At 40.4% G+C, this 24,775-nt stretch overlaps 1 protein-coding gene across 1 annotated transcript in view; it reads left to right on the top strand.

Moving 5' to 3' along the window:
- Positions 1-22,973, top strand: part of TBC1D7 (TBC1 domain family member 7) — a 35,086-nt gene extending 12,113 nt beyond the window's left edge. The window contains exons 4-8 of the mRNA XM_073631078.1: positions 627-814; positions 1,562-1,699; positions 7,596-7,741; positions 15,760-15,889; positions 22,775-22,973. Of these exons, the coding sequence (XP_073487179.1) occupies positions 627-814; positions 1,562-1,699; positions 7,596-7,741; positions 15,760-15,889; positions 22,775-22,861 (689 nt within the window). The 3' untranslated portion in view covers positions 22,862-22,973. The remainder of the gene's footprint in view (positions 1-626; positions 815-1,561; positions 1,700-7,595; positions 7,742-15,759; positions 15,890-22,774) is intronic.
- The last annotated feature ends 1,802 nt before the right edge of the window (positions 22,974-24,775 follow it).

Genomic DNA, 24,775 nt, shown 5'->3' with positions numbered 1-24,775 from the left:
ATACATTTATTAAGGAATACACAGAGGTTAATTTACTAAAACTGGAGAGTGCAAAATCTGGTGCAGCTGTGCATGGTAGCCAATCCGCTTAGAACTTCAACTTGTTCAATTAAGCTTATTGGTTTCTATGCAGAGCTGCACCAAATTTGGCACTCTCCAGTTTTAGTAATCAACCCCACAGAGTCAAGCTTTGAGGATGATGAGACATATAATTCCGCCCTTGGAAGCTTATTTTGGATTAGGAAAATGGTTACAGTGTGTTAAATTTGGTGTTCTATAGTCTACGTTCCTTCCAGTACAATGGATTCTTTGGCTGGATATCTAAAACACAGACGGCTTTGGTTTTTGAAATTAAAGATATTCATTTTAGAATATCAACAAGCACCATAGATTTTACCGTAATTTTTAGAGTGAAGAATATAACTTAAATATTAAACTTCTTAATAAACGTTAACAAAGCCTAGCTAAATATGTATAGACGATTCACGTTACAGTTGTTTACAATTGACAATGTAAGAGATTGGTGCTTGTGTGGTTCATATTGCTGTAACACGTGTTTAATATTGCCTATGAGCTGTCTACATATTCTTATACGCTTTAATTTTGGATTTTTTTTTTTTTTTAAGGCATTCTGCCCCCACACCAGGAGACCCATCCAATGGTGATGGTACACAGGAAGGAGCAGTTTTATGATGTTCACCATGCTCTGCAGGTTATGCGCTTCATCAATGACACTACTCCCCAGACAGAGGTGTTCCTCCGTATGCATCAGTTGGAGACAGGGAAATTGTCTCAAAGCCACACTTGCCTTCTGGTATGCCGAATTATGATACATTTATTAAATCGATGTGTGCTGTGTTTTTCAATAGTGTGAGTAAACGCTAATTTTGTAGAATATGGGGTTGATATAACTAGAACTGGAGAGTGCAAAATCTGGTACAGCTCTGCATAGAAACCAATCAGCTTCCATGTTTTTTTTTTTATCAGAGCTTAATTGAACAAGCTGAAGTCAGAAGCGGGTTGGCTACCATACACAGCTGTACCAGATTTTGTACTCTCCAGTTTTAGTAAATCAACCCCTATAAATGTTGGGGCCATGTAAAATGTCAACTGCTCAGCAACAAATCACTAGAATTGCTGCATCACAGATCTTTTGTTGACTGCAGTATATTGATTTCTAAAAAAAAAAAAATGCTAAGGAGAGCTACTATTTAGCAGTAACAAATTACTAATTTGACAGGACACATATAACTAACTGTATTAGAAACCAGTACTGAAGGTATAGGTGAACTGTAGGATTCCAATCAAGCGACAGGTGTTCATAGTAACAAACTACCAAAATAACTGATTAACATTCAATGCAATGTGCTGACCTACAGAAAAAGAAAACCAACAACCCAGTGGTGTGAAGGCATGTACAATATCTTGAAGTTTAATGTATTTTTTTTTTTTTTTTTAACTGTGCCGTATAGCCATACTAAATACATTTTCAGATGATGCATGTATATGATTTACACATACTTTCCTGAAGCCATTGTTGCAAAAATTGTTCATATTATAGGAACCAGAGGATGAGTTCTTCCTGGTCGTAGCTAACATGATGGAGGAGATGGTTGATGATGAAGTAGATTGCTATTGGCTCACCAAAAATTTTGTGCATCATTTGGATACCAAGTTTAGAGATTCGCAAGCTGCAATGGTATGTATACAGTGTTCTTGTACCCAGAAATGACTACACCCTAGCATCCTTTGAGAAGTGGCTGTGCCCCATTCCTAGAAGCTCATGCAAATAGATTTTCAAATGTTTAGTTTTTTTTCAATGCTGGCACCTGAGCAAGGCCAGGGAGTGCCTGTTTTTCTTACGATAGGTGACAATTAACTCGCACTCCTATATTCTAAGGGAACAAATTTATTTACTGAAAGAAACAGTCACATATTTCTTTGATCCATCAAAGATCCATCTTGTTTTCCATTTCTGTATTGATAGATGATGAACTGTGGTATATTAAAGTATAACTAAAGGCAACAGTTTTTTTTTCTATTTTTTTTTTTGATAGAGTAGAGAGGGATTAGAACACCTGTCAGTTTTTATTGCTGTCTGTGCCCCCGTTTAGGGAGATTCACCCCCTCCTATTTGTCCTGTTTACCATTATTATTGAAAGTTAAAATAAAAGAAAATCCCAAGTTTTGGGTTGTCTCCAGAAAAGTAATAGAGGGGAAATCTTCCAGTGAGAACACTAGTGACCCCGTCCCCTGTGACATCAACCCAGCATGCACTGGTCGATGGCATCACAAGGGGGTGGGGTCACCTGTTGATGTTTCCGGGTGGCCCTCGCCCATTAGCTAATTAAGAACTGTCAGAGAGCAGAGGGGGCAGATGGCGGGAGCCAGCGCTGAGTGCAGAGATGTTTATTTATTTTTTTTCTTCGGGTCAGCAGCGTTCATTGTGATTGGGACTGGATCTACACCGGGGGGTCATTGTTTTGTTTTTTTTAATAAGGTAATTGTCTATTTTTTACACTATACTTTTTAGGTGAATGAATAGGGGTAACCCCCCCCCCTATATTGAGGGCATGTGGCCTGGTATGGTTCAAAGGGGGGGGGGCACTCGCTTGCTGACAGTTGATGACTCACCAGTTGTTATATGGACCTGGCGGCCGCACGCTCCTTGACAACTAGCTATTCATAGTTTAACCACTTGCCGCCGGCAGGCTGTCATAGGTTGTCCTCGGCTTTGTGGTGGTACATCATTCAGATATCTGCATGTTCATCCGGCGATTCCCTACACCATAAGAATGATCATAGCGGCTGTTGAGCAACCAAGCCGGGTCAAATTTTTATTCTTCAATTGTTATTTTCTAGTGAAAATTTAAATCTGGCTTCAAACAGGAGACAGAAACAACTTCCAGTTGACACCCTAATAAATATGGGCAATTCTGCAGTTTGCAAAGCTAGAGTTTAATGTTGTAATTTTTTTTTTTTTTTTAATGCCTTGTGTATATGGAAACAGCCATGTGTATTTGCTCATTACATATGCAGGGTTTTCTTCTGCTTTGCAGTGCCTTACAATGGTTGTTCTTTCTTGCTTCTTCTCAGAATGGAAGTCTGTGAGTTTGCCAACTTGCTGGAAACAATTCACTTACAACCCCAATTCCAAAAAGTTTGGGATGCTGTGTAAAATATACATAAAAACAGAATGCAATGATTTGCAGACCTCATAAACCCATATTTTATTCACAATAGAAAACATATTAAATGTTTTAAACTGCGGAAATGTACGATTTTAAGAAAAGAATAAAGTCATTTTGAAATTGATGGCAGCAACATGTCTCAAAGGTTGGGACAGGGTAATAAAAAAAAAAACTGGCAAAGTACGTGGTACTAACCAGGAAGCAGCTGTAAAATGTTCTTCCAACAAATGAAGTAATTGGCAACAGGTCAGTAACATGACTGGGTATGAAAAGGTCATCTTGGAGAGTCGCTGACTCAGGAGTAAACATGGGCAGAGGTTCCCCAATTAGTCAAAAGTTGTGTCTAAAAATTGTCGAACATCCTCAAAAGATTCCAAAAATCTGGACAAATCTGTGTGCAAGGGACCAGGCCAAAACACAATATTGGATGCCTGCAAACTTTGGGCCATCAGATGGCACTACATTAAAAGTAGGCATGATTCTGTGATGGACATCAATACATGGGCTCAGAAATACTTCTAAAAATCACTGTCTGTGATCACAGTTCCCCCGTTCCATCCAAAAGTACAGGTTATAGCTCTATCCTGCAAAGAAGCTATATCTGAACATGATCCAGAAACGCGACTGTCTTCTGTGGGCAAAAGCTCATTTGAAATGGTCTGTTGCAGAGTGGAAACCCGTTCTGTGTTCGGACGAATTAGACTTTTTTTTTTTTTTTTGGCAACCATGGGTGCCTCCGGCCTAAAGAGGAGAAGGACCTTCTGGCTGGTTACAAGCACTCAATTCAAAAGCCTGCATCTCTGATGGTATAGGGATGCATTAGTGTATATGGAACAGGCAGCTTGCACATCTATGTTTTAGAGCAGCATATACTCTGGTAAGAATGGCACAACATTCCTCTCCCATAACTCCAGCAACTGATCTCCTTAGTTCCAAGATGTTTACAGAATGTTAAAAAGAAGAGGGGATGTTACACCTTGGTAAACATGGCCCTGCCCCAACGTTTTTGAAATTGGGGTTGTACTGTGCCAGCTTTTTGTTGCCCTGTCCCAAATTTTTTTTTTTTTTTTTTAATCTGATTTGTTGCTACCGTCAATTAAAAAATCCAACCCCCCCCCCCCCCCCCCGCCCCACGTGTTTTTTTTTCTTTTTTTTTTTTTTTTTCTTCTTAAAATGGTAGAAATCTTACGTTTTGCTCAGTTTAAACATTTGATGTTTTCGATTTCTATTGTGAATAAAATGTGGGTTTGAGATTTACAACTCATTGTATTCTGTTTTTATGCAGATTTTCAGAGTGTTCCAACTTTTTTGGAATTGCGGTTGCATTATGTGACTGATATTTTTTACTTCAACAGTTAAGAAGGGAAGGATGGCAGAGTGACTAAATATTGAGCGTTGAATAACATAGTGGCTTACCCACCTGTTAGAGTCCTCTTGCCTGTCTTGGTGTATAGTCGCAAACAAAATATAATTACTGTTTAATACAAGCAATTGTGTGCTGTGACCTGATACTATTTAAGGGCACCAGGCATGTTAAAGCGGAACTTTAGGCAACAGCTAAATACATTGTTGAAATACAAATATATATTTACGGTTTTACCTGTCCCGGTTCAACAATTCAGTTGCTGCCTCTGCCTGGTTCAGTGGACAATGAATGAGCCTTCTCATCTCTGTTCAGTTAGTGTAGAGCAGTGGTTCTTAACTCCTGTCCTCAGGACCCACTAACAGGCCAGGTTTTCATGATAACTGAAATACATCACAGGTGATATCATTTGCTGCTCAGTGATTGCAGTATTCTAGTCTGCATCTACCCAATGTAATACTTAAAATCTGGCCTACTAGTTGGGTATTGAGGACAGGAGTTGAGAACCACTGGTGTAGAGTTATCTAGAAATCAATAAAGCTGGGAATAATAATAGTAGAGTGATATTCCTATCAGTGCAGTGTGGTAGAAGTGTGTGGATGAACAAAATTTTAGATCCATTGGAGTATAATCAATATATCGAGTACAAATGAGTAATTACAAATTAAAATAAATTTGGGTAGTGAGATCGGTTTCTTCTCTGGTATGCAGTGCCAGTGGGAACTAGTATAATTTTTGTCCACCGTTTTGCAGATAGATGGATGCTGCATACTCGGGGTGAAATACACATTGCTTTTTCTTCAGAGAAGAGAGAGATCAGGGTCTGCCAGCAAGATAGAAAGTTTTGAAAATGACACAAATTATTAATTTTCACAAAGTCTGCTGCTTCAGTGTTTTTAGATATTTTTGTCAGATGTTGCTATGGTATGCTGAAGTATAATTACAAGCATTTATTGACAATTACATTAAAACGTAACCACTTTTGTTGAGAAAGAAAAACATTCCCCTCTGGGTGATCAAGGTACATTGCAAGGATTATAACAACCTTTGTTGCAGATTCCTAGACCTTCTTCCTTTTTTTTTTTTTTTTTTTTTTTTTTTTTTTTTTTTGTTCTGAAGTGTAATCCATGTGTGTTTTGTCTGTGCCTCTGTATCGAGTGGGTCTAATGAAAGTGGTTTCATAATTAACTGTCAGGTGTGCAGCTGCAGGGCACTAATGAGGAAATCTGCTGGGCTTGGGTCCCTTTTTAAATGCGATCCTATTGAAAGTATCTCTCCAAAAATGATTTTTTTTTTTTTTTTGTTGTTGCAGGGGATGCCTGAAATCTGACTTATCTTAGGCAGACTTTTGGGAAAATTGGTGCGACAATCTCACAAGCGGGATATTATGTTTATGGGGGTGGTCAGTACACACTCTGTGTACAGAACAACTCTATGTAGCCATATTGCAATACATTCTCAGAAAATTACAGTGGCTGCAGATTGAAAAGGAAAGGTAATTTTTAATAACATTCAATTACAATATAAGCAACCCCACACATAAATGGTCTCAGGATGCTTTACTGTTGGCTTGACACAAAACTGATGGTAGCACTCGCCTTTTCTTCTCCAGACAAGGTTTTTTTTTTCTGGATGCCCCAAATAATCGGAAAGGGGATTTATCAGTCCAATCCCTGTACCTTTTGCAAAATATCAGTCTGACCCTGATGTTTTTCCTGTAGAGAAGTGACTTATTTGCTGCCCTTCTTGACACCAGGCCATCCTTAAAGTCTTCGCCTCACTGTGCATGCAGATGCACTCGCCTGCCTGTTGCCAAAGCAAACTCTGCACTGGTGGTGCCCCGATCCCGCAGCTGAATCAACTGTAGGAGACAGTCCTGGCGCTTGCTGGATTTTCTTGGGTGCCCTGAAGCTTTCTTCACAAATGCAATGGAAATGTTTTTTTTGTTTTTTTTTATGGGATTAAGTTCATTTTCATTGCAAAGAGGGACTTTGCAATTAATTGCAATTCATCTGATCACTCTTCATGACATTCTGGAGTATATGCAAATTGCCATCATAAAAACTGAGGCAGCAGACTTTGTGAAAATTTTATATTTGTGTAATTCTCAACTTTTGCCCATGGCTGTATATTGTTCTGTTTTCATGGATTGCTCTTTACCAAGAAATTATATCCTTCCAAATGATGATTGCTTGCTTACATTGATTGGGTCATGTATGGCCCTAAAGTGGAGAAGCTGAGGTAACTGTAGGTCTGTAAGGGGTATCGACTTGGTTTATTTATTAAGTAGTGCTCAGCATCTCACAAAAGTGAGTACACCCCTCCACATTTTTTGTAAATATTTTGTTTATACCTTTTTACGTGACAACACTGAAGAAATGACACTTTGCTACAATGTAAAGTAGTGAGTGTACAGCTTGTATAACAGTGTAAATTTGCTGTCCCCTCAAAATAACCCAACACACAGCCATTAATGTCTAAACCGCTGGCAACAAAAGTGAGTACACCTTTAAGTGAAAATGTCTAAATGGTGGCCACAGAAAATATTGACACTTTGGGCCCAATTATTTTTCAGCACTGCCTTAACCCCCTTGGGCATGGAGTTCACAGGTTACCATTGGAGTCTTCTTTCACTCCTCCATAGTTACATAGTAGGTGACGTTGAAAAAAGACAAGTCCAACCTGTGACTTCATGATGACATCACGGAGCTGGTGGATGTTGGAGACCTTGCGCTCCTCCGCTGCCCCACAGATGCTCAATAGGGTTTAGGTCTGGAGACATGCTTGGCCAGTCCATCACCTTTTACCCTCCGCTTCTTTAGCAAGGCAATGGTCGTCTTGGAGGTGTGTTTGTGAGGGGTGTACTCACTTTTGTGAGATACTGTATATTCATGAAAGGGGACTCGGGCAGCAATGATGTGCAAAGTACAGTAATCTACAGCACATCAGTTTAACAAGATGCACTTTTACACATTGTTGTATTAAACACCCCTTATTGGGGTCTTCTTACTACCACTGTACAAAATCATTCTTTTTTGCAGCAAAAAGGATTTGAGCATTACTTAAACTTAGAGGACAACAGGCTGGTGGCTCATCTGAAGACCTGCAATGCTTTGGAAAAGCTCCCATATGACTTGTGGTTCAGAAAGTGCTTTGCCGGTTGTTTACCTGCATCCAGCTTGCAAAGGTACAAATATCTTTGTACTATGTACTTTATTTGTTGGTTCTCCTAAGGTCTTCCAATGTCTTTTGTTTTGCGCATCGAGGCCTTCGGGTAAGACTGCGTAGGTTAAGCATTTTAATAAATTAATAAAAAAGCTACTTTATGATTGAGTCTTTAAAGGAAACCTGACGAAGTCACAGATCAGGAAAATGTATGCAGAAGGGAAATTCAGAACTGCCATACTGTGTAATGGTTCTGGGAGACTCAAAGTATGGTAGGCAGAGAGTCTGCCTGAAAGCCAGACAATTATCATTTTCAGAAATCGTTCAGCAGTAGTAGCCTTTGTAGTTCACGAATGACATGTTTCCTTTAATTACCCTTCATGTTTTAATAAAAAGTTTGTGTGTTCCAAGCTGGGAAAGAGAAGTCTTTAGGATTTTGTTGGGATTTGCATTTTCTGCATTCTGTGTGTTGCTATAAGAAAGTATGTAACACGCTATTTTTAGATTAAGTAGGGAAATTCCCAGAATAAACTGGCGCCTGCCAACAGTAGGCACACCCAGGCTACTCTGCAAACGTGCTTTTGTAGACATGAAAAGGGTATATTACTTGGGATTTTACCTAGAAATATGTAAGATGTGTGACAATCTATATCGATATATTATACACGATTTTTTTATAGCACCAATAGTTTATGCAGCGCTTTATAATGTAGAGGGGGGACAGCACAATTACAGTACAGTTCAATACAGAGGGGACAGGAGGGCCCTGCTCGTAGAGCTTAAATTCTAAAGGGAGGGGGTGCTGGTACAAAAGGTAAAAGATGCAGGGAATGATTTGATGGGGGTGGCTCGGGACAGTTAGGTGGGTGTGGGATAGGCTTCCCTGAGTAAGTGAGTTTTCAGGGATCTCCTAAAGGTGGACAGATCAGGGGGCTATATGCAAGTCACTGCAGAATCTGTCGAAGTCGTCATTTTGGGCTGTAGATTAGAATAAAGCACTCCTATGGGTGGCATAATAGGGCCACCAAATACAATAGAAGTATACACCAATACCCAGGTAAGGGAGGGGTGTCTACTTACCCACAGCTACCTTTTTGAAGCTCTGTGCGCTATATGAATGCATTTAATCCTCATTAGTTAAAGTGGAAGTAAACCCTCCCATCCTTTTCAGCAAAGGAGGCTGCCACCTTGGCCTCTGTTTAATCTGCAACTGCCATGATGCTGCACATAATATCAGTTAAGCACCAGCAATTGGATGGTTTGACAGTTTAAGAGCACAGCCAATGTGACAGCATTTCTGGCATGCCGGGAATGTTAACTGTTTTTTTTTTTTTTTATTTAAACTATCAAATGCATATTTATCAGTAATGTTGGCTATATACTTGTCAGTTTTGGAACTTTTTAGACCAGTGTTTCTCAACTCCAGTCCTCAAGTCGCCACAACAGGTCATGTTTTCAGGATTTCCCCCAGATGAAATGGCTGTGGTCATTTCTAAGGAAGTGAAACTGATCAAATCACCTTTGCAAAATAATGGAAATCCTGAAAACGTGGCCTGTTGGGGCGCCTTGAGGACTGGAGTTGAGAAACATTGTTTTAGACCATAACAGTCTGCTTTCCTTGGGTTCATTTGATTTCCAGTTTCTAGCTGCCAAATAGTTGAAATTGTGCTGGAAATCAAGCACATCCATTGCATTGTCAGTTAAAAGCCATTTTGTCTCTGCTGAGATAACCAATAAAACTGTTATTTGACAAAAAAAGCCAGTTCGGTTTCTTACTATGCCAGTTCTAGTCATTTGTTCACTCACAACTGTTAAATGATCCTATGGGTGGTCATCTCTGCGGTTGATATCTAATAGCTCCAAAAGTGGCATGTGTATGGCCAGCATTGGAATCCTCCCCTAGTTCAAACTAGGATTCAATCTGTTTTTCTCAACCACAAGACTTGTAGTGAGAAATTGCTCTTAGAGGTTGATTTAGGCCTCCTTTCGCACTGCTCTATAGCAAAATCGCGGTAAAAAAACACCTCGCTTTTGCTGTGTTTCAGATGCATTACACTTTGTTTTCTGGTGCGTTTTCGAGCCCATTTGAAAAATGGACATGTGACTCAAAAGTGCAAATAGCAGGTTCGATTTATTTATCTCTTTTGGCCACGATTTCCGTTTATTTCAATGGGAAGCTGTGTTTTTAAAACACACCCCACCCACAGCACAGGGGTGTGAAAAGTCCCATTAGATTTAAAGGGGTAACATTTTTTTTCCTGCGTATTTTATTGCAAGAAAAAAACGCAGGGAAAACTTATTAGTGTGAAAGGGCCTTTACTAAAACTGGAGAGTGAAAAATCTGGTGCAGCTGTGCATGGTAGCCAATTGACTTCTAACTTTAGCTTGTTCAGTTAAGCTTTGACAAAAAAAAAAAAAAAAAAAACCTGGAGGGTGATTGGTTTCTATGCAGAGCTGCACCAGATTTTGCACTCTCCAGTTTAAGTAAATCAACCCCTTAGTGTCTCCAATTCTCTTGCTTTTGTTTTCTCAGTTTATTGTTTATACGTTTTTTATGTAGTTTTTTTTTTTTTTTCCCCCCCCCCTCCATTATAAATGTGCTTTCTATATTTTCTGCACAAAATGGGGATATGAAAATATGAGCAGAACTCCAGCCAGAACACTTTTCTAGCTATGGATAGAGAAGAGTATTTTTTTTATTTCTGTCAGTGTCTCCACTGGGGAGATTTACTCTCACTTTCTACCTTCATGTCCAGTTGTTACCAGAACAGAAAGTGAGAAAAATCTTACATTTTAGAGTAGTTATCAGAACAGGCGGAAAGCATATATATCTTGGAATGGAGACAGTTGTTCCAGTGACAGCTCTCAATGGCAGACTTTACATTGGCTTTGGGGAAATTTCCTCTAATTTCCTGTTATGTATCTAGGGTAGCGTTGGTTGTTCTTTTTATGTGAGATTGATGCTTGACAACTTCAGCTCCAGAAGGTGTTACTCCCCCCCCCTTCATGACCAGGCCATTTTTTGTGATACAGCACTGTGTTACTTTAACTGAAGATTGTCCGATGCTGTACCCAAATAAAATTGATGCTTTCTTTTGGTGGTAATTGATCACCTCCTGCAGTAATTTTTTTTTTTTTTTTTTTTGCGCTATAAACAAAAACATAGACAATTTGGAAAAAAAATATTATTCTACTTGTAATCTAATTTCTTCATCAATTTAGGCCAATCTGTATTCTGCTACATATTTTTGGTAAAAAAAATCTCAAGCGTATATTGATTGGTTTGCGCAAATTTTATAGTGTCTACATACTATAGGATATTTTTATGGAATTTTAATTAATTTTTTTTTTTTACTGGTAATGGGGGGGTGGGCGGGCGACCAGTGACACTAATACAGTGATCCGTGCTAAAAAAAAAAAAAAAAAAATGCACATCTGTCTAACAGATTGCATTATTACATTGTTTGCCAGTATAGCACCCCTGCTCAAACAGACCTTGATTACACAGGCTTCAGCAGTGTGTCGCGCAAGCTTTGGTAGAGCATTGGCAGAGCTTTCTTCTTCAAGCCTTGTTGAAGTATTTAAAAGGATAAGTTCACCTTTGGGAACATGCTACATGTTCCACCCATTTTTAGGGTGGAACATGTTCCCACTCCTGCAGCTTCTCCCTGATCCACTACATCTAGTAACAGCAAGCTGGGTCATTCATTCACACAGTTCTGTGAATGGGAAACTGCAAGTACCAACAGCTTTTTGCGGCTGACGGCTTTTAGTTCTCTGAGTGCGAAGTTTTCCAGGCTATATATAATATATTACAGTTGTGCTCATAAGTTTACATACCCTGGCATAATTTATGATTTCTTGACCATTTTTCAGAGAATATGAATAACACACAAACTTTTCTTTCACTCATGGTTAGTGTTTGGCTGAAGCCATTTATTATCAATCAACTGTGTTTACACTCTTTAAATCATATTGGCAACAGACACCACCCAAATGACCCTGATCAAAAGTTTACCCTGGTGATTTTGGCCTGATAACATGCACACACGTTGACATAAAGAGGTTTGAATGGCTATTAAAGGTAACCATCCTCACCTGTGATCTGTTTGCTTGTAAATTGTGTGTGTATAAAAGGTCAATGAGTTTCTGGACTCCTGACAGACCCTTGCATCTTTCATCCAGTGCTGCACTGACATTTCTGGATTCTGAGTCATGGGGACAGCAAAAGAATTGTCAAAGGATCTGCGGGTAAAGGTAGTTGAATTGTATAAAACAGGAAAGGGATATAAAAGGTATCCAAGGAATTGAGAATGACAATTAGCAGTGTTCAAACTCTAATTAAGAAGTGGAAAATGAGGGGTTCTGTTGAAACCAAACCACGGTCAGGTAGACCAACAAAAATTTCAGCCACAACTGCCAGGAAAATTGTTCGGGATGCAAAGAAAAACCCACAAATAACTTCAGGTGAAATACAGGACTCTGAAAACATGTGGTGTGGCTGTTTCAAGATGCACAATAAGTAGGCACTTGAAGAAAGATGGGCTGCATGGTCGAGTCGCCAGAAGAAAGCCATTACTATGCAAATGCCACAAAGTATCCCGCTTACAATACGCCAAACAGCACAGAGGCAAGCGTCAAACATTCTGGCACAAAGTCATTTGGAGTGATGAGACCAAAATTGAGCTTTTTGGACACAACCATAAATGCTACATTTGGAGAGGAGTCAACAAGGCCTATGATGAAAGGTACACCATTCCTACTGTAAAACATGGAGGTGGATCGCTGATGTTTCGGGGATGTTTAAGCTGCAAAGGCACAAGAAATTTGGTCAAAATTGATGGCAAGATGAAAGCAGTATGTTAACAAAAAATACTGGAGGAACATTTACATTTGTCAGCCAGGAAGCTGCGTATGGGACGTACTTGGACATTCCAACATGACAATGATCCAAAACACAGGGCCAAGTCGACCTGTCATTGGCTACAGCAGAATAAAGTAAAGGTTCTGGAGTCTCATCCACAAATATCATATTCTCTGAAAAATTCTCTGAAAAATGGCCAAGAAATCATAAATGTTGCCAGGGTATGTAAACTTATGAGCACAACTGTGTGTGTGTGTGTATATATAATATATACAGTGAAACCTCGGATTGCGAGTAACGTGGTTAACGAGCATTTTGCAATACGAGCACTGTATTTTAAAAAATCGTAATTCCTGTTTGTAAGTGTTGTCTCACAAAACAAGCACGATTCAGGCCAAAGCGGTGTGCAGTACCGCTTTTGGCCTGAGGTGGGGGGGGGCTGAGCAGAGTCGAATGTCACCATTCGGAAATGCACGGAATGGCCCGAGGACAGCACGGCTGACCTCGGCAAATCTCGGGTAGGAAGTCTTTCCGAGGTTTGCCTAGGTCAGCCGAAGTGTCCTTGGGCCTTTTGGGCCATTTCCGAGGCTCTCGGGGGTCCCCCCCCTGCCTCTGGCCGCATGCGGTTTTGCATCCCATTGAAGTCAATGCGGAACAAATTATTTTAGTTTCCATTGACTTCAATGAGAAAACTCGCTTTCATATGCGAGTACTTTGGATTACAAGCATACTCCTGGAACGGATTATGCTCGTAATCCGAGGTTCCACTGTATTCACAAAAGTGAGTACACCCCTCCCACATTTTTATAAATAATTTATTCTTCTTTTCATGTGACAACACTGAAGAAATGACACTTTGCTACAATGTAAAGTAGTGAGTGTACACCTTGTATAACAGTGTAAATTTACTGTCTACTCTAACTCAACACACAGCCCTTAATGTCTAAACCGCTGGCAACAAAAGTGAGTACACCCCAAAGTGAAAATGTCTAAATTGGGCCCAATTAGCCATTTTCCCTCCCCGGTGTCATGTGACTCGTTATGCCCCGTACACACGGTCGGATTTTCCGATGGAAAATGTGTGGTAGGACCTTGTTGTCGGAAATTCTGATCGTGTGTAGGCTCCATTACACATTTTCCATCGCATTTTCCTGACACACAAAATTTGAGAGCAGGATATAAAATTTTCCGACAACAAAATCCATTGTCAGAAATTCCGATCGTGTGTACACAAATCCGACGGACGAAGTACCACGCATGCTCAGAATAAATAAAGAGATGAAAGCTATTGGCCACTGCCCCGTTTATAGTCCCGACGTACGTGTTTTACGTCGCCGCGTTTAGAACGATAGGATTTTCCGACAACTTTGTGTGACCGTGTGTATGCAAGACAAGTTTGAGCCAACATCCGTCGGAAAAAAGGATTTTGTTGTCGGAATGTCCGAACAAAGGCCGACCGTGTGTACGGGGCATTAGTGTTACAAGGTCTCGGGTGTGAATGGGGAGCAGGTGTATTACATTTTGTTATCACTCTCCCTCTCATACTGGTCACTGGAAGTTCAACATGGCACCTCATGACAAAGAACTCTCTGAGGATCTGAAAAAAATTATTGTTGCTCTACATAAAGATGGCCTAGGCTATAAGCAGATTGCCAAGACCCTTGCTATGAGGGCACATGTGTGGGCTCAATCCCAAACCAGACTGTGTACGTCTATAGACACACAGTGTGGCTCAGCCCCGCCTTATACTCTCTCCTCACAGAATTTGATTGAAAGCAGCAGGAACCAACGTCTCCCACTGCTGCCTTGGAGTCCTGTGAGGAGAGAGAGAAAAGCGGTGTCAAAAATGCATCTAAAGCTGTGGTTTTTGCAAACCTGTTTAAGATCATCAAGCGCTTGGGAATTTATTCAGTTCATTGGCCAGTATATTCATTTATTCTGGCCATTGAAATGAATAAACGTAGCATAATGCTTAAGCACATTTACATGCGTTTAGACACATTAAGCATTTTTTATTTTTTATGCCAAAATGTTGCTGCTTCGGAATGTGCTGGCAGTGGGCTTTTTTTAAGCCTCTAAATGCCTATGTGTGCCTGAACACAAGCTAATATTTGAGGGATGTTTTGAGGCAGAAAAAAAAATGCAAGATGCCTCTAGAAGCGGCTTCGAAAATGCCCAGTGTGCAGGAGACCTAAGATTTGTTTAACATTTTCAAACTGGAACAAAAGTTTCTTGCCATGCCTGCACAGTAGAGTCTTGCTTCCATCCAGAGTCAGGAGATACAGGGAGACAGGTCGCATTGACTTCTATGTGACTTATTGCACAGGTGCAGCCAGCAGATTGAGGACATGCCGCTCAAGATGTAAACATTCCCTGGAGATAAGGGCATCTGATCAAGGTAAGTATGCATCTCTGGAGGGGGGAGAGATGGGATCTATTATTGTGAGCTTAAATTGGTTGTAAAGCCATTGCATTAGGGTGTAAAACCTTTTGTGCTGCAGTTCCCCCAGATCCACCCATTTTCTTACCTGAGCCCGATCCAGTGATGTGCACAAACCCAGTGGCTCCAGCCGCTGTCTCTCTCCTCATTGGACAGATTGATAGCAGCAGGAGCCATTGGCTCCCACTGCTGTCAATCAAATTCAGTGACGTGGGGGGGCGGGGCCGAATCCCACCATCTCAGTGGACGCAGCTTTACCTGGGGTTACCTGATGAAGAGGAGGGGCCTGGAGTGCCAGCGGGGCACCCCAGAAGAAGAGGCTCAGGGCTGCTCTGTGCAAAAACAATTACACAGAGCAGGTAAGTAAAGGCATTTTTCGTTTAAAAAAAAAAAAAAGGGGGGGGGGTTTGCAACCCCTTTTAAAGGGTCAAACCGGATAAGTGCTCTTTCTCTAAAAATGTACTTCTCCTTTTTAATGTTTCACCAAAGCTCATCTAAACATGAATAAAAATGTTTGATTCACACACTTCTCTTATACAAGCTAAAACCTGAAAAAGCCTTCACGTAAATTTGTCCCTGAATATTTGGTAATGGGAGCCTTCTGTTTTGGCTCTGTGTATGCACACTGACCTTTTTTATACAGGGCGCTTCTTGTTTTACTTTGTTAACCAGTTATTGCTGCTGATCGGCAATGCCTCCTCTTCTAACACCTGCTGTTTTCATCAACTGTCTGTAGGGTGTGGGACAAACTCGTTAGTGGATCCTGCAAGATTCTTGTATTTGTTGCTGTGGAGATCGTGTTAACTTTTAAAATGAAAGTTACGACCTTGAATAAATCTGATAGTATTAATGAATTTTTGGGAAAGGTAAGCAAGTGAAGTCTACAGAGACATGTTAAAAACAGTTATTTTTTTTATGCTGTCAACAAACGACCTATAACATAATCTCTTCCAATATGTTTACTAAAATTGTTGAATAAAAGTTTTGCAAGGTGAATTTTCACCACATTCACGAAGGGAAGTGAAAAGCCTGTTTGCCTGGACTAAATCGACCTCATTGAGGGGGTCCCAGCTTTTTTTGCCACTTCAGCCCCGGACCATTATGCTGCCCAAGGACCAGAGGACTTTTTCCAATTTGGCACTGCGTCGCTTTAACTGCTAATTGCGCGGTCATGCAAGGCTGTACCCAAACAAAATTTGCGTCCTTTTCTTCCCACAAATAGAGCTTTCTTTTGATGGTATTTGATCACCTCTGCGGTTTTTATTTTTTGCGCTATAAACGGAAAAAGACCGAAAATTTTGAAAAAAAAATGTTTTCTACTTTTTGTTATAAAAAAAATCCAATAAACTCAATTTTAGTCATACATTTAGGCCAAAATGTATTCGGCCACATGTCTTTGGTAAAAAAGATGTCAATAAGCGTATATTTATTGGTTTGCGCAAAAGTTATAGCGTCTACAAGCTGGGGTACATTTTCTGGAATTTGCACAGCTTTTAGTTTATGACTGCCTATGTCATTTCTTGAGGTGCTAAAATGGCAGGGCAGTACAACCCCCCCCCCCCCCCCCCCAAATGACCCCATTTTGGAAAGTAGACACCCCAAGGAAATTGCTGAGAGGCATGTTGAGCCCATTGAATATTAATTTTTTTTTGTCCCAAGTGATTGAATAATGACAAAAAAAAAAATTACAAAAAGTTGTCACTAAATGATATATTGCTCACACAGGCCATGGGCATATGTGGATTTGCACCCCAAAATACATTCAGCTGCTTCTCCTGAGTACGGGGATACCACATGTGTGGGACTTTTTGGGAGCCTATCCGCATACGGGGCCCCGAAAACCAATCACCGCCTTCAGGATTTCTAAGGGCGTAAATTTTTGATTTCACTCCTCACTACCTATCACAGTTTTGAAGGCCATAAAATGCCCAGATGGCACAACAACCCCCCCCCCCCAAATGACCCCATTTTGGAAAGTAGACACCCCAAGCTATTTGCTGAGAGGCATGTTGAGTCCATGGAATATTTTATATTTTGACAGTTGCGGGAAAGTGACAAATTTTTTTTTTTTTGCACAAAGTTGTCACTCAATGATATATTGCTCACACAGGCCATGGGCATATGTGGAATCGCACCCCAAAATACATTTAGCTGCTTCTCCTGAGTATGGGGATACCACATGTGTGGGACTTTTTGGGAGCCTAGCCGCGTACGGGGCCCTGAAAACCAATCACCTCCTTCAGGATTTCTAAGTGCGTAAATTTTTGATTTCACTCTTCACTGCCTATCACAGTTTCGGAGGCCATGGAATGCCCAGGTGGCACAAAACCCCCCCAAATGACCCCATTTTGGAAAGTAGACACCCCAAGTTATTTGCTGAGAGGCATGGTGAGTATTTTGCAGCTCTCATTTGTTTTTGAAAATGAAGAAAGACAAAACTTTTTTTTTTTTTTCAATTTTCAAAACTTTGTGACAAAAATTGAGGTCTGCAAAATACTCACTATACCTCTCGGCAAATAGCTTGGGGTGTCTACTTTCCAAAATGGGGTAATTTGGGGGGTTTTGTGCCACCTGGGCATTCCATGGCCTCCAAAACTGTGATAGGCAGTGAAGAGTGAAATCAAAAATTTACGCCCCTTAGAAAGCCTGAAGGCAGTGCTTGGTTTTCGGGGTCCCGTACACGGCTAGGCTCCCAAAAAGTCTCACACATGTGGTATCCCCGTACTCAGGAGAAGCAACAGAATGTATTTTGGGGTGTAATTTCACATATTCCCATGGCATGTTTGAGCAATATATCATTTAGTGACAACTTTGTGCAAAAAAAAAAAAATTTGTCTCTTTCCCGCAACTTGTGTCACAATATAAAATATTCCATGGACTCGACATGACTCTCAGCAAATAGCTTGGGATGTCTACTTTCCAAAATGGGGTCATTTGGGGGGGTTTTGAACTGTCCTGGCATTTTATGCACAACATTTAGAAGCTTATGTCACACACCACCCACTCTCCTAACCACTTGAAGACAAAGCCCTTTCTGACACTTTTTGTTTACATGAAAAAATTATTTTTTTTTTGCAAGAAAATTACTTTGAACCCCCAAACATTATATATTTTTTTTAAAGCAAATGCCCTACAGATTAAAATGGTGGGTGTTTCATTTTTTTTTTTTTTTTCACACAGTATTTGCGCAGCGATTTTTCAAACGCATTTTTTGGGGAAAAAACACACTTTTTTAAATTTTAATGCACTAAAACACACTATATTGCCCAAATGTTTAATGAAATAAAAAAGACGATCTTAGGCCGAGTACATGGATACCAAACATGACATGCTTTAAAATTGCGCACAAACGTGCAGTGGTGACAAACTAAATACATTTTTAAAAGCCTTTACAGGTTACCACTTTAGATTTACAGAGGAGGTCTACTGCTAAAATTACTGCCCTCGATCTGACGTTCGCGGTGACACCTCACATGCATGGTGCAATTGCTGTTTATGTTTGACGCCAGACCGACGCTTGCGTTCGCCTTTGCGCGAGAGCAGGGTGGGACAGGGGTGCTTCTTATTTTTTTTGCTTTTTTATCTTATTTTTAAACTGTTCTTTCATTATTTTATTATTTTTTTTTTTATCATTTTTATTATCTCAGGGAATGTAAATATCCCCCATGATAGCAATAGGTAGTGACAGGTACTCTTTTTTGAAAAAATTGGGGTCTATTAGACCCTAGATCTCTCCTCTGCCCTCAAACCATCTGACAACACCAAGATCGGTGTGATAAAATGCTTTCCCAATTTCCCAAATGCGCTGTTTACATCCGGCGAAATCTAAGTCATGAAATGCTCATAGCTTCCGGTTTCTTAGGCCATAGAGATGTTTGGAGCCATTCTGGTCTCTGATCAGCTCTATGGTCAGCTGGCTGAATCACCAGCTGCATTCTCAGGTTCGCTGTTGAGACAGGAGATCCAGAGAAAAACACGGAAGACGGTGGTGGTGGTGGTGGGGGGGGGGCATTCCCTCCCACTGCTTGTAAAAGCAGTCTAGAGGCTAATTAGCCGCTAGGATTGCTTTTACATGAAAGCCGACCGCTGGCTGTAAAGAATGATACCAAGATGATACCTAAACCTGCAGGCATCATTATGGTATAACCACTCAGTCGTGAATGGCGTACCTGAAGACAAAAAAATGGTTAACAATAAAACACAGTAAACGGTAAAGTATAAAAAATTGCATACCTGAAAAGCAAACATGATAAAACATAATAACAATAAAACATTGCAGAATAGAATACAGTAAAAAAGAGCAGAAGAATAGAGAGAACAATAAAACGACAACTAATAAATATATATGTATGTATTTATTACACTTTTTTTTTTTTTTTGTAACTTACTTTTATAACTGTAACCGGTTCCAGGTTCGGGTCTCTCAAAATGCGATGGCATCTTGGGAGACCCTGTGAAAGTGCGCCTAGTCTGTGCAATGCTGTACCCTACGCTAATACTCGACTAGTGAATGGTAGCGTTCAAAACATTCACCAATGCAAAGACCAGGATTGTCAGGACAGGAGGGACAATAATAGCGGGTGTCACGCCTATATCCGCGCTTGCTGCAGACACAACATCTTTTTTGGGCGGGTTCTCTGGGTAGGGGTACTCGGGAGGACATAAAGAAAATGCCTCTCATGCAGCCGACTGCATTTGGTTGGGGATGTGAATGGGGGAAGTACGGGCGCTGCAGAAGCGGTGGGTTCCCAATTAGGATTGGCGAATGCAGCAGGAAGGGCATGATGGGCACGACGGGCCTGTGTTTGTCTTTTTGGTGGCAGCGGGACACTACTTGTGCTTGCCGCCTCACCAGCTTGAACTGCATTTATGGGACTCGCCACGTCACCAAGTGTTACTGCAGTGCTGGTTTGACTACGACCGGGGTGTACTAGGCCGCTGGTGCTTGCCAGTTCACCAAAACGCTACCAAAAAAACTGTTAGCGATCGCAGGGATCAGGCCTGACTCTGCAAACGCTGCAGTTATGCATTTTGTAAGTGACAGTGATCGATCGATACTGCACTTGGGTGGGCTGGGCTGGGCGGACGGGCAAAATGCAGGTGCTAGCAGGTATCTGGGCTGATTCCACTAACACTGCGTTTTTGGGAACCCTAAACTGCTGGGGACGCTAGTATAGATCTGATCGGATCAGATATTGATACTACAGATACTATACCACTAAGGGAGGCGTATGCTGCGTGCGTGGGTGTTAGCGGTACTGGCGCTAATCTGACGCTGTCTAGGGCGACGCATATCGCCGCCGTGCGATTACGGGGCTAAACCTTTATTCGGTAATAAACGGCGGGTGCCCTGACACTATAAAAAATAAACAAACTAACCAGCGTCACCCATAACACTTATACGGTGATCAGTGGTGAAAGGGTTAACTAGGGCGCAATCAAGGGGTTAAAACATTTATTAGGTAGTATATGGGGGTCCCTGTCGCTATAAAACGCTGACGGCGTATCCTAAATATTTACGTTCCTAACTAGCGTCACCATAAATACAGCAATCAGAAATATGATCGCTTAGAGACACTGGCGACGGGGTGATCAAGGGGTTAAAACTTTATTAGGTAACCTCAGGAGAAATGCAGGCTGCTCTGGAAAAAGATGGTGTGTTTGTAAGGGTTTTTTTGTTTTTCTTTTTTTTAAACCGCTTCCGGACTGCCGCACGCCGATGTACATCCATACTTTGGGGACGGATATCGTTGTTATGGCAGCAGCTAACTGCCATAACCCCGGTATCCCCGTGTTCGGCTGGCAGTCCAGTACAAGATAAAAGTGGTCTCTGCGGTGCAAGATCACTTTTATCTATGGCGGGTGCTCTCTGCCGCTTACCGGAGCCATCCGCGGCGGCGGAGGTGATGGCGTCTGTTTCCTGGGCTGACATGGTGACGAGTGAGGGGAAGATGGCCCCCACCCTTCTCCATGACACTGCAGGGCATAAGTGACGTCATAATGTCACTTCCGCCCATAGCTCTTAAAGGGCCATTTTATTTTATTTATTTATTTTTTAAATGACTTATGTATTTATTTATTGCATTTTAGTGTAGATATGAGATCTGAGGTCTTTTTGACCCCAGATATTATATTTAAGAGGTGCTGTCATGCTTTGTTTTTATTTTTTTTCTATTACAAGGTATGTTTACATTCCTTGACATAGGAATAGAAGTGACAGATTTTTTTTTTTTTTTAACAGTGTAAAAATAAAAAGCACCCGCATATGAAAACGGTGTTCAAACCACACATGTGAGGTAACGCCACGATTGGTAGAGCGAGAGCAGTAATTCTAGCTCTAGACCTCCTCTGTAACGCAAAACATGCAACCGGTAGAATTTTTTTAAAATGTCGCCTATGGAGATTTTTAAGGGTAAAAGTTTGTCGCCATTCCATGATTTGGTGCAATTTTGAAGCGTGACATGTTGGATATCACTTTACTCGTCGTAACATTATCTTTCACAATATAAAAAAAATTGGGCTAACTTTTACTGTTGTGTTGTTTTTTTAATTCAAAAGTGTGTAATTTATTTATTTTTTTTTAAAAAGTGCACTTGTAAGACCACTGCGTAAAAACTATTGCAACAACAGCCATTTTATTCCCTCGGATGTTAGAACACCCAAACATTATACATTTTTTTTTCTAAGTAATTTTCTAGCAAAAAAAAACCCTGTTTTTAACTTGTAAACACCACATCTAAAAAAGAGGCCCGGTCTTAAAGTGGTTAAATAACAAACCTATATCATACTTGCCTCCTGTGCAGCTCGTTTTGCATAGAGTGGCCCTGAATCTCGTCTTCTGGTGTCCCCTGGTGGCTCCTCCCCACATCAGATAACCCCCCCCCCCTAGGAGAAGCACTTCCCCGAGGGGGTTACCTTGTGGGCGCACTCCTGAGTCCAGCATATGGCGTCCATATACGCCGAATGTATGACTCAGTGCCCGCGCCATTGGATTTGATTGACAGCAGCGGGAGCCAATGGCTGCACTGCTATCAATCTAGCCAGTCAAGAGCCAAGAACCCCCTGCAGAGAGACAGCTCGTCCCCCCCGGCGGGTCAAGTTCCAGGGATCAGGTAAGTAAAACTGGGGGGTCGGTCACTGCCAGGTATTTTTTCACCTTAATGCATAGTGTGTGTGTGTGTGTGTATGTGTGTGTGTATATATATGTGTGTATGTGTATATATATATATATATATATATATATATATATATATATATATATATATATATATATATATATATATATATATATATATATATATATATATATATATATATATATATATTTTTTTTTTTTTTCCATCTATATAACGTTCCATTACTTTGCTATGCAGGTCTCTAATTGTGATTTTAAAAAGCCACACATGTGAGAAATTAACCTTTTAATTGCCATTTTTACGTGTGTGTCTATACCAAGGCCTATATATATAATATAATATTTAGAAAATCCTCTCTCGCTATGACCTTGTTGGGTCCCAAACCCTACCCCATAAGAGGCTATTGATTTCCATACACTGCGCTGATGATGGCCAAAAATTCTGAAACAGTTTGTAAAAAATGGTTCAATGCTCTGAAAGTATTGCAGCTAGAGAAAAGCAAATCTGTGTTTTCTGGGGGAGCTAAACAAAAGCAGCCTCTATATAATTTTTTTTTTTTTTTTTTTTTTAGTATTCACTGTTTTTAACTAAATTTTTTTTTTTTTTGTTCTTTAGATTCCTGAAGACAACACGGATCCAATTGTGAATAAAGCTATAGATCTGTGGCATAAGCACTGTGGTATTCCTGCTCATTCTGTATAAAGATTCTGGTTACCGATTTTTGTATATATCTGTTCAGATGTCCAGCCTCCCTCTGGTTATTTATTTATAACTTGTATATTGACTAATAAAATGTGAATATTCAGTTTCCAAATATGTTTAACTTGATGTCTTCACACTGTATGTTTAATGCAGAATTCAAGCAAGCAGCTCATGTGAAAACAAATATGGATGAACTATTTTTCCTGTGGCATCCGGGTTTGTGATCGAGGTTCATTTTCCAAGCAGGTTTTTGACCTAGCTGCAGATTACACCAAAAATGAATAGACTTAGCCTGGTCCAGACTCCAGTCCAGTTTGTGACTGGAATCTCAAGGGACAGCAGCACACAAAGTCATTTCTGTGCTGTTCTCTGCTTCAAGCAGGCTCACATAGTTTGTTTTAACCAAAGTCTGAGACAATCAGAACTGTACTGCTTTACAGACTGCTGTCCCTCCCTTTCCTACTCCAGAATGTCAACCAAGACCGACTTAAATCTGTTTTTATTAAAAAAAAAAAATTTTTTTGTAAGGTTACAATTCCTTCAGGGAATGTTGCGCGCCACTTTATATTAATTAATTCTATGACGATATTGCTTTGCAGCTAAAATAAGCCAACTTGACATCTTGGATTCACTTTGAATCTCAATCGTCATATCTCACAAAAGGTTTTGCTCTGGGGCTCTCAATCCTCTATATACCTATTGCCAAAGATCGTGAAAAAAAAATCAAAATCTCTTTGAAATCTCTTGAAACAAATATATAAACCGTTATTTAACTCTTGTTGCCTCCCTGAACAGTTTTCTTATCGTCTTTTCATCAATTTTGGAGGGACGTCCAGTTATTGGTAATGTCACTGTTGTGCCATGTTTTCTCCACTTGATGATGACTGTCTTCACTGTGTTCCATGGTATATCTAATGCCTTGGAAATTCTTTTGTACCCTTCTCCTGACTGATACCTTTTAACAATGAGATCCCTCTAATGCTTTGGAAGCGCTCTGCTTTTGCTGTAGGATGCGACTTAGAAAATGTCAGGAAAGACCTACTAGAACAGCTCAACTTGATTTGGGATTAATCAGAGGCAATTAACATGATGGCAGGTGTGTGCTGACTCATATTTAACATGAGTTTGAATGTGATTGCTTAATTCTGTTATAAGAGGGTGTGCGCACTTGTGCAACCACATTATATTAGTTTTTTATTTTTACTCCCCCCCCCCCCCCCCCCCTTAAAAGTTTTTTTCTTTTTTGTTTTTTTTTTTTTGTTTTTTTTTCCAATTGAGTGATACAGTTTATAGGTCAAATTTAAAGGTGGAAAAAGTTGTAAAAAAAAAAAAAAAAAAAAATGGAGACAAAGATAAAATCATTTCATATCACAGAAACCCGACCTTTTAACAGGGGTATGTAGACTTTTTTTATATCCACTGTGTTTAATCATGGATGGAGTAAAGGCAGGTAAGCCTGGAGGGAGCATGCTCCACCTTTTAAAGGCTTAGGGAAATCCAGCAAAAGCACAATTGCAGCAAAGGTATCCAGTGCGTCCCTGTTAAAACAAGGGGTTTAGTTTGCACATATATGCAAATATATGCATAAGCTGCAGTGGCCACGTCACGGCACCCCGCAAATGTGTGCAAACTAGACCCCTTGTTTTTAACGTGAACTGTTAAGACTGGGTCAATTTGGTCGGTTGCACACTGGCTGGTAAGTGAGCTGGGAATTTTAGTTTTTTTTTTACATGCGTCGCCTTTCCATATACTCCTTGCTGCAAAGGCTAGTTATAGCTTTTAGCGTGGTTGCCATTTGTTTGTACTGTTGCTGAGGGGACGCACTGGATACCTTTGCTGCCATTGTGCTTTTGCAGGGTCATAGCACACCAGTGTACTTCAGTCCTAACTCCTATAATTTTGAGAGTCTCCAAG

The sequence above is a fragment of the Aquarana catesbeiana genome, linkage group LG05 (assembly GCF_042186555.1).
Source record: "Aquarana catesbeiana isolate 2022-GZ linkage group LG05, ASM4218655v1, whole genome shotgun sequence".
In the NCBI taxonomy this organism is placed as follows: domain Eukaryota; kingdom Metazoa; phylum Chordata; class Amphibia; order Anura; family Ranidae; genus Aquarana; species Aquarana catesbeiana.
Note: the sequence above shows the minus strand (reverse complement) of the source record. Positions and strands in the feature narration are given on the sequence as shown.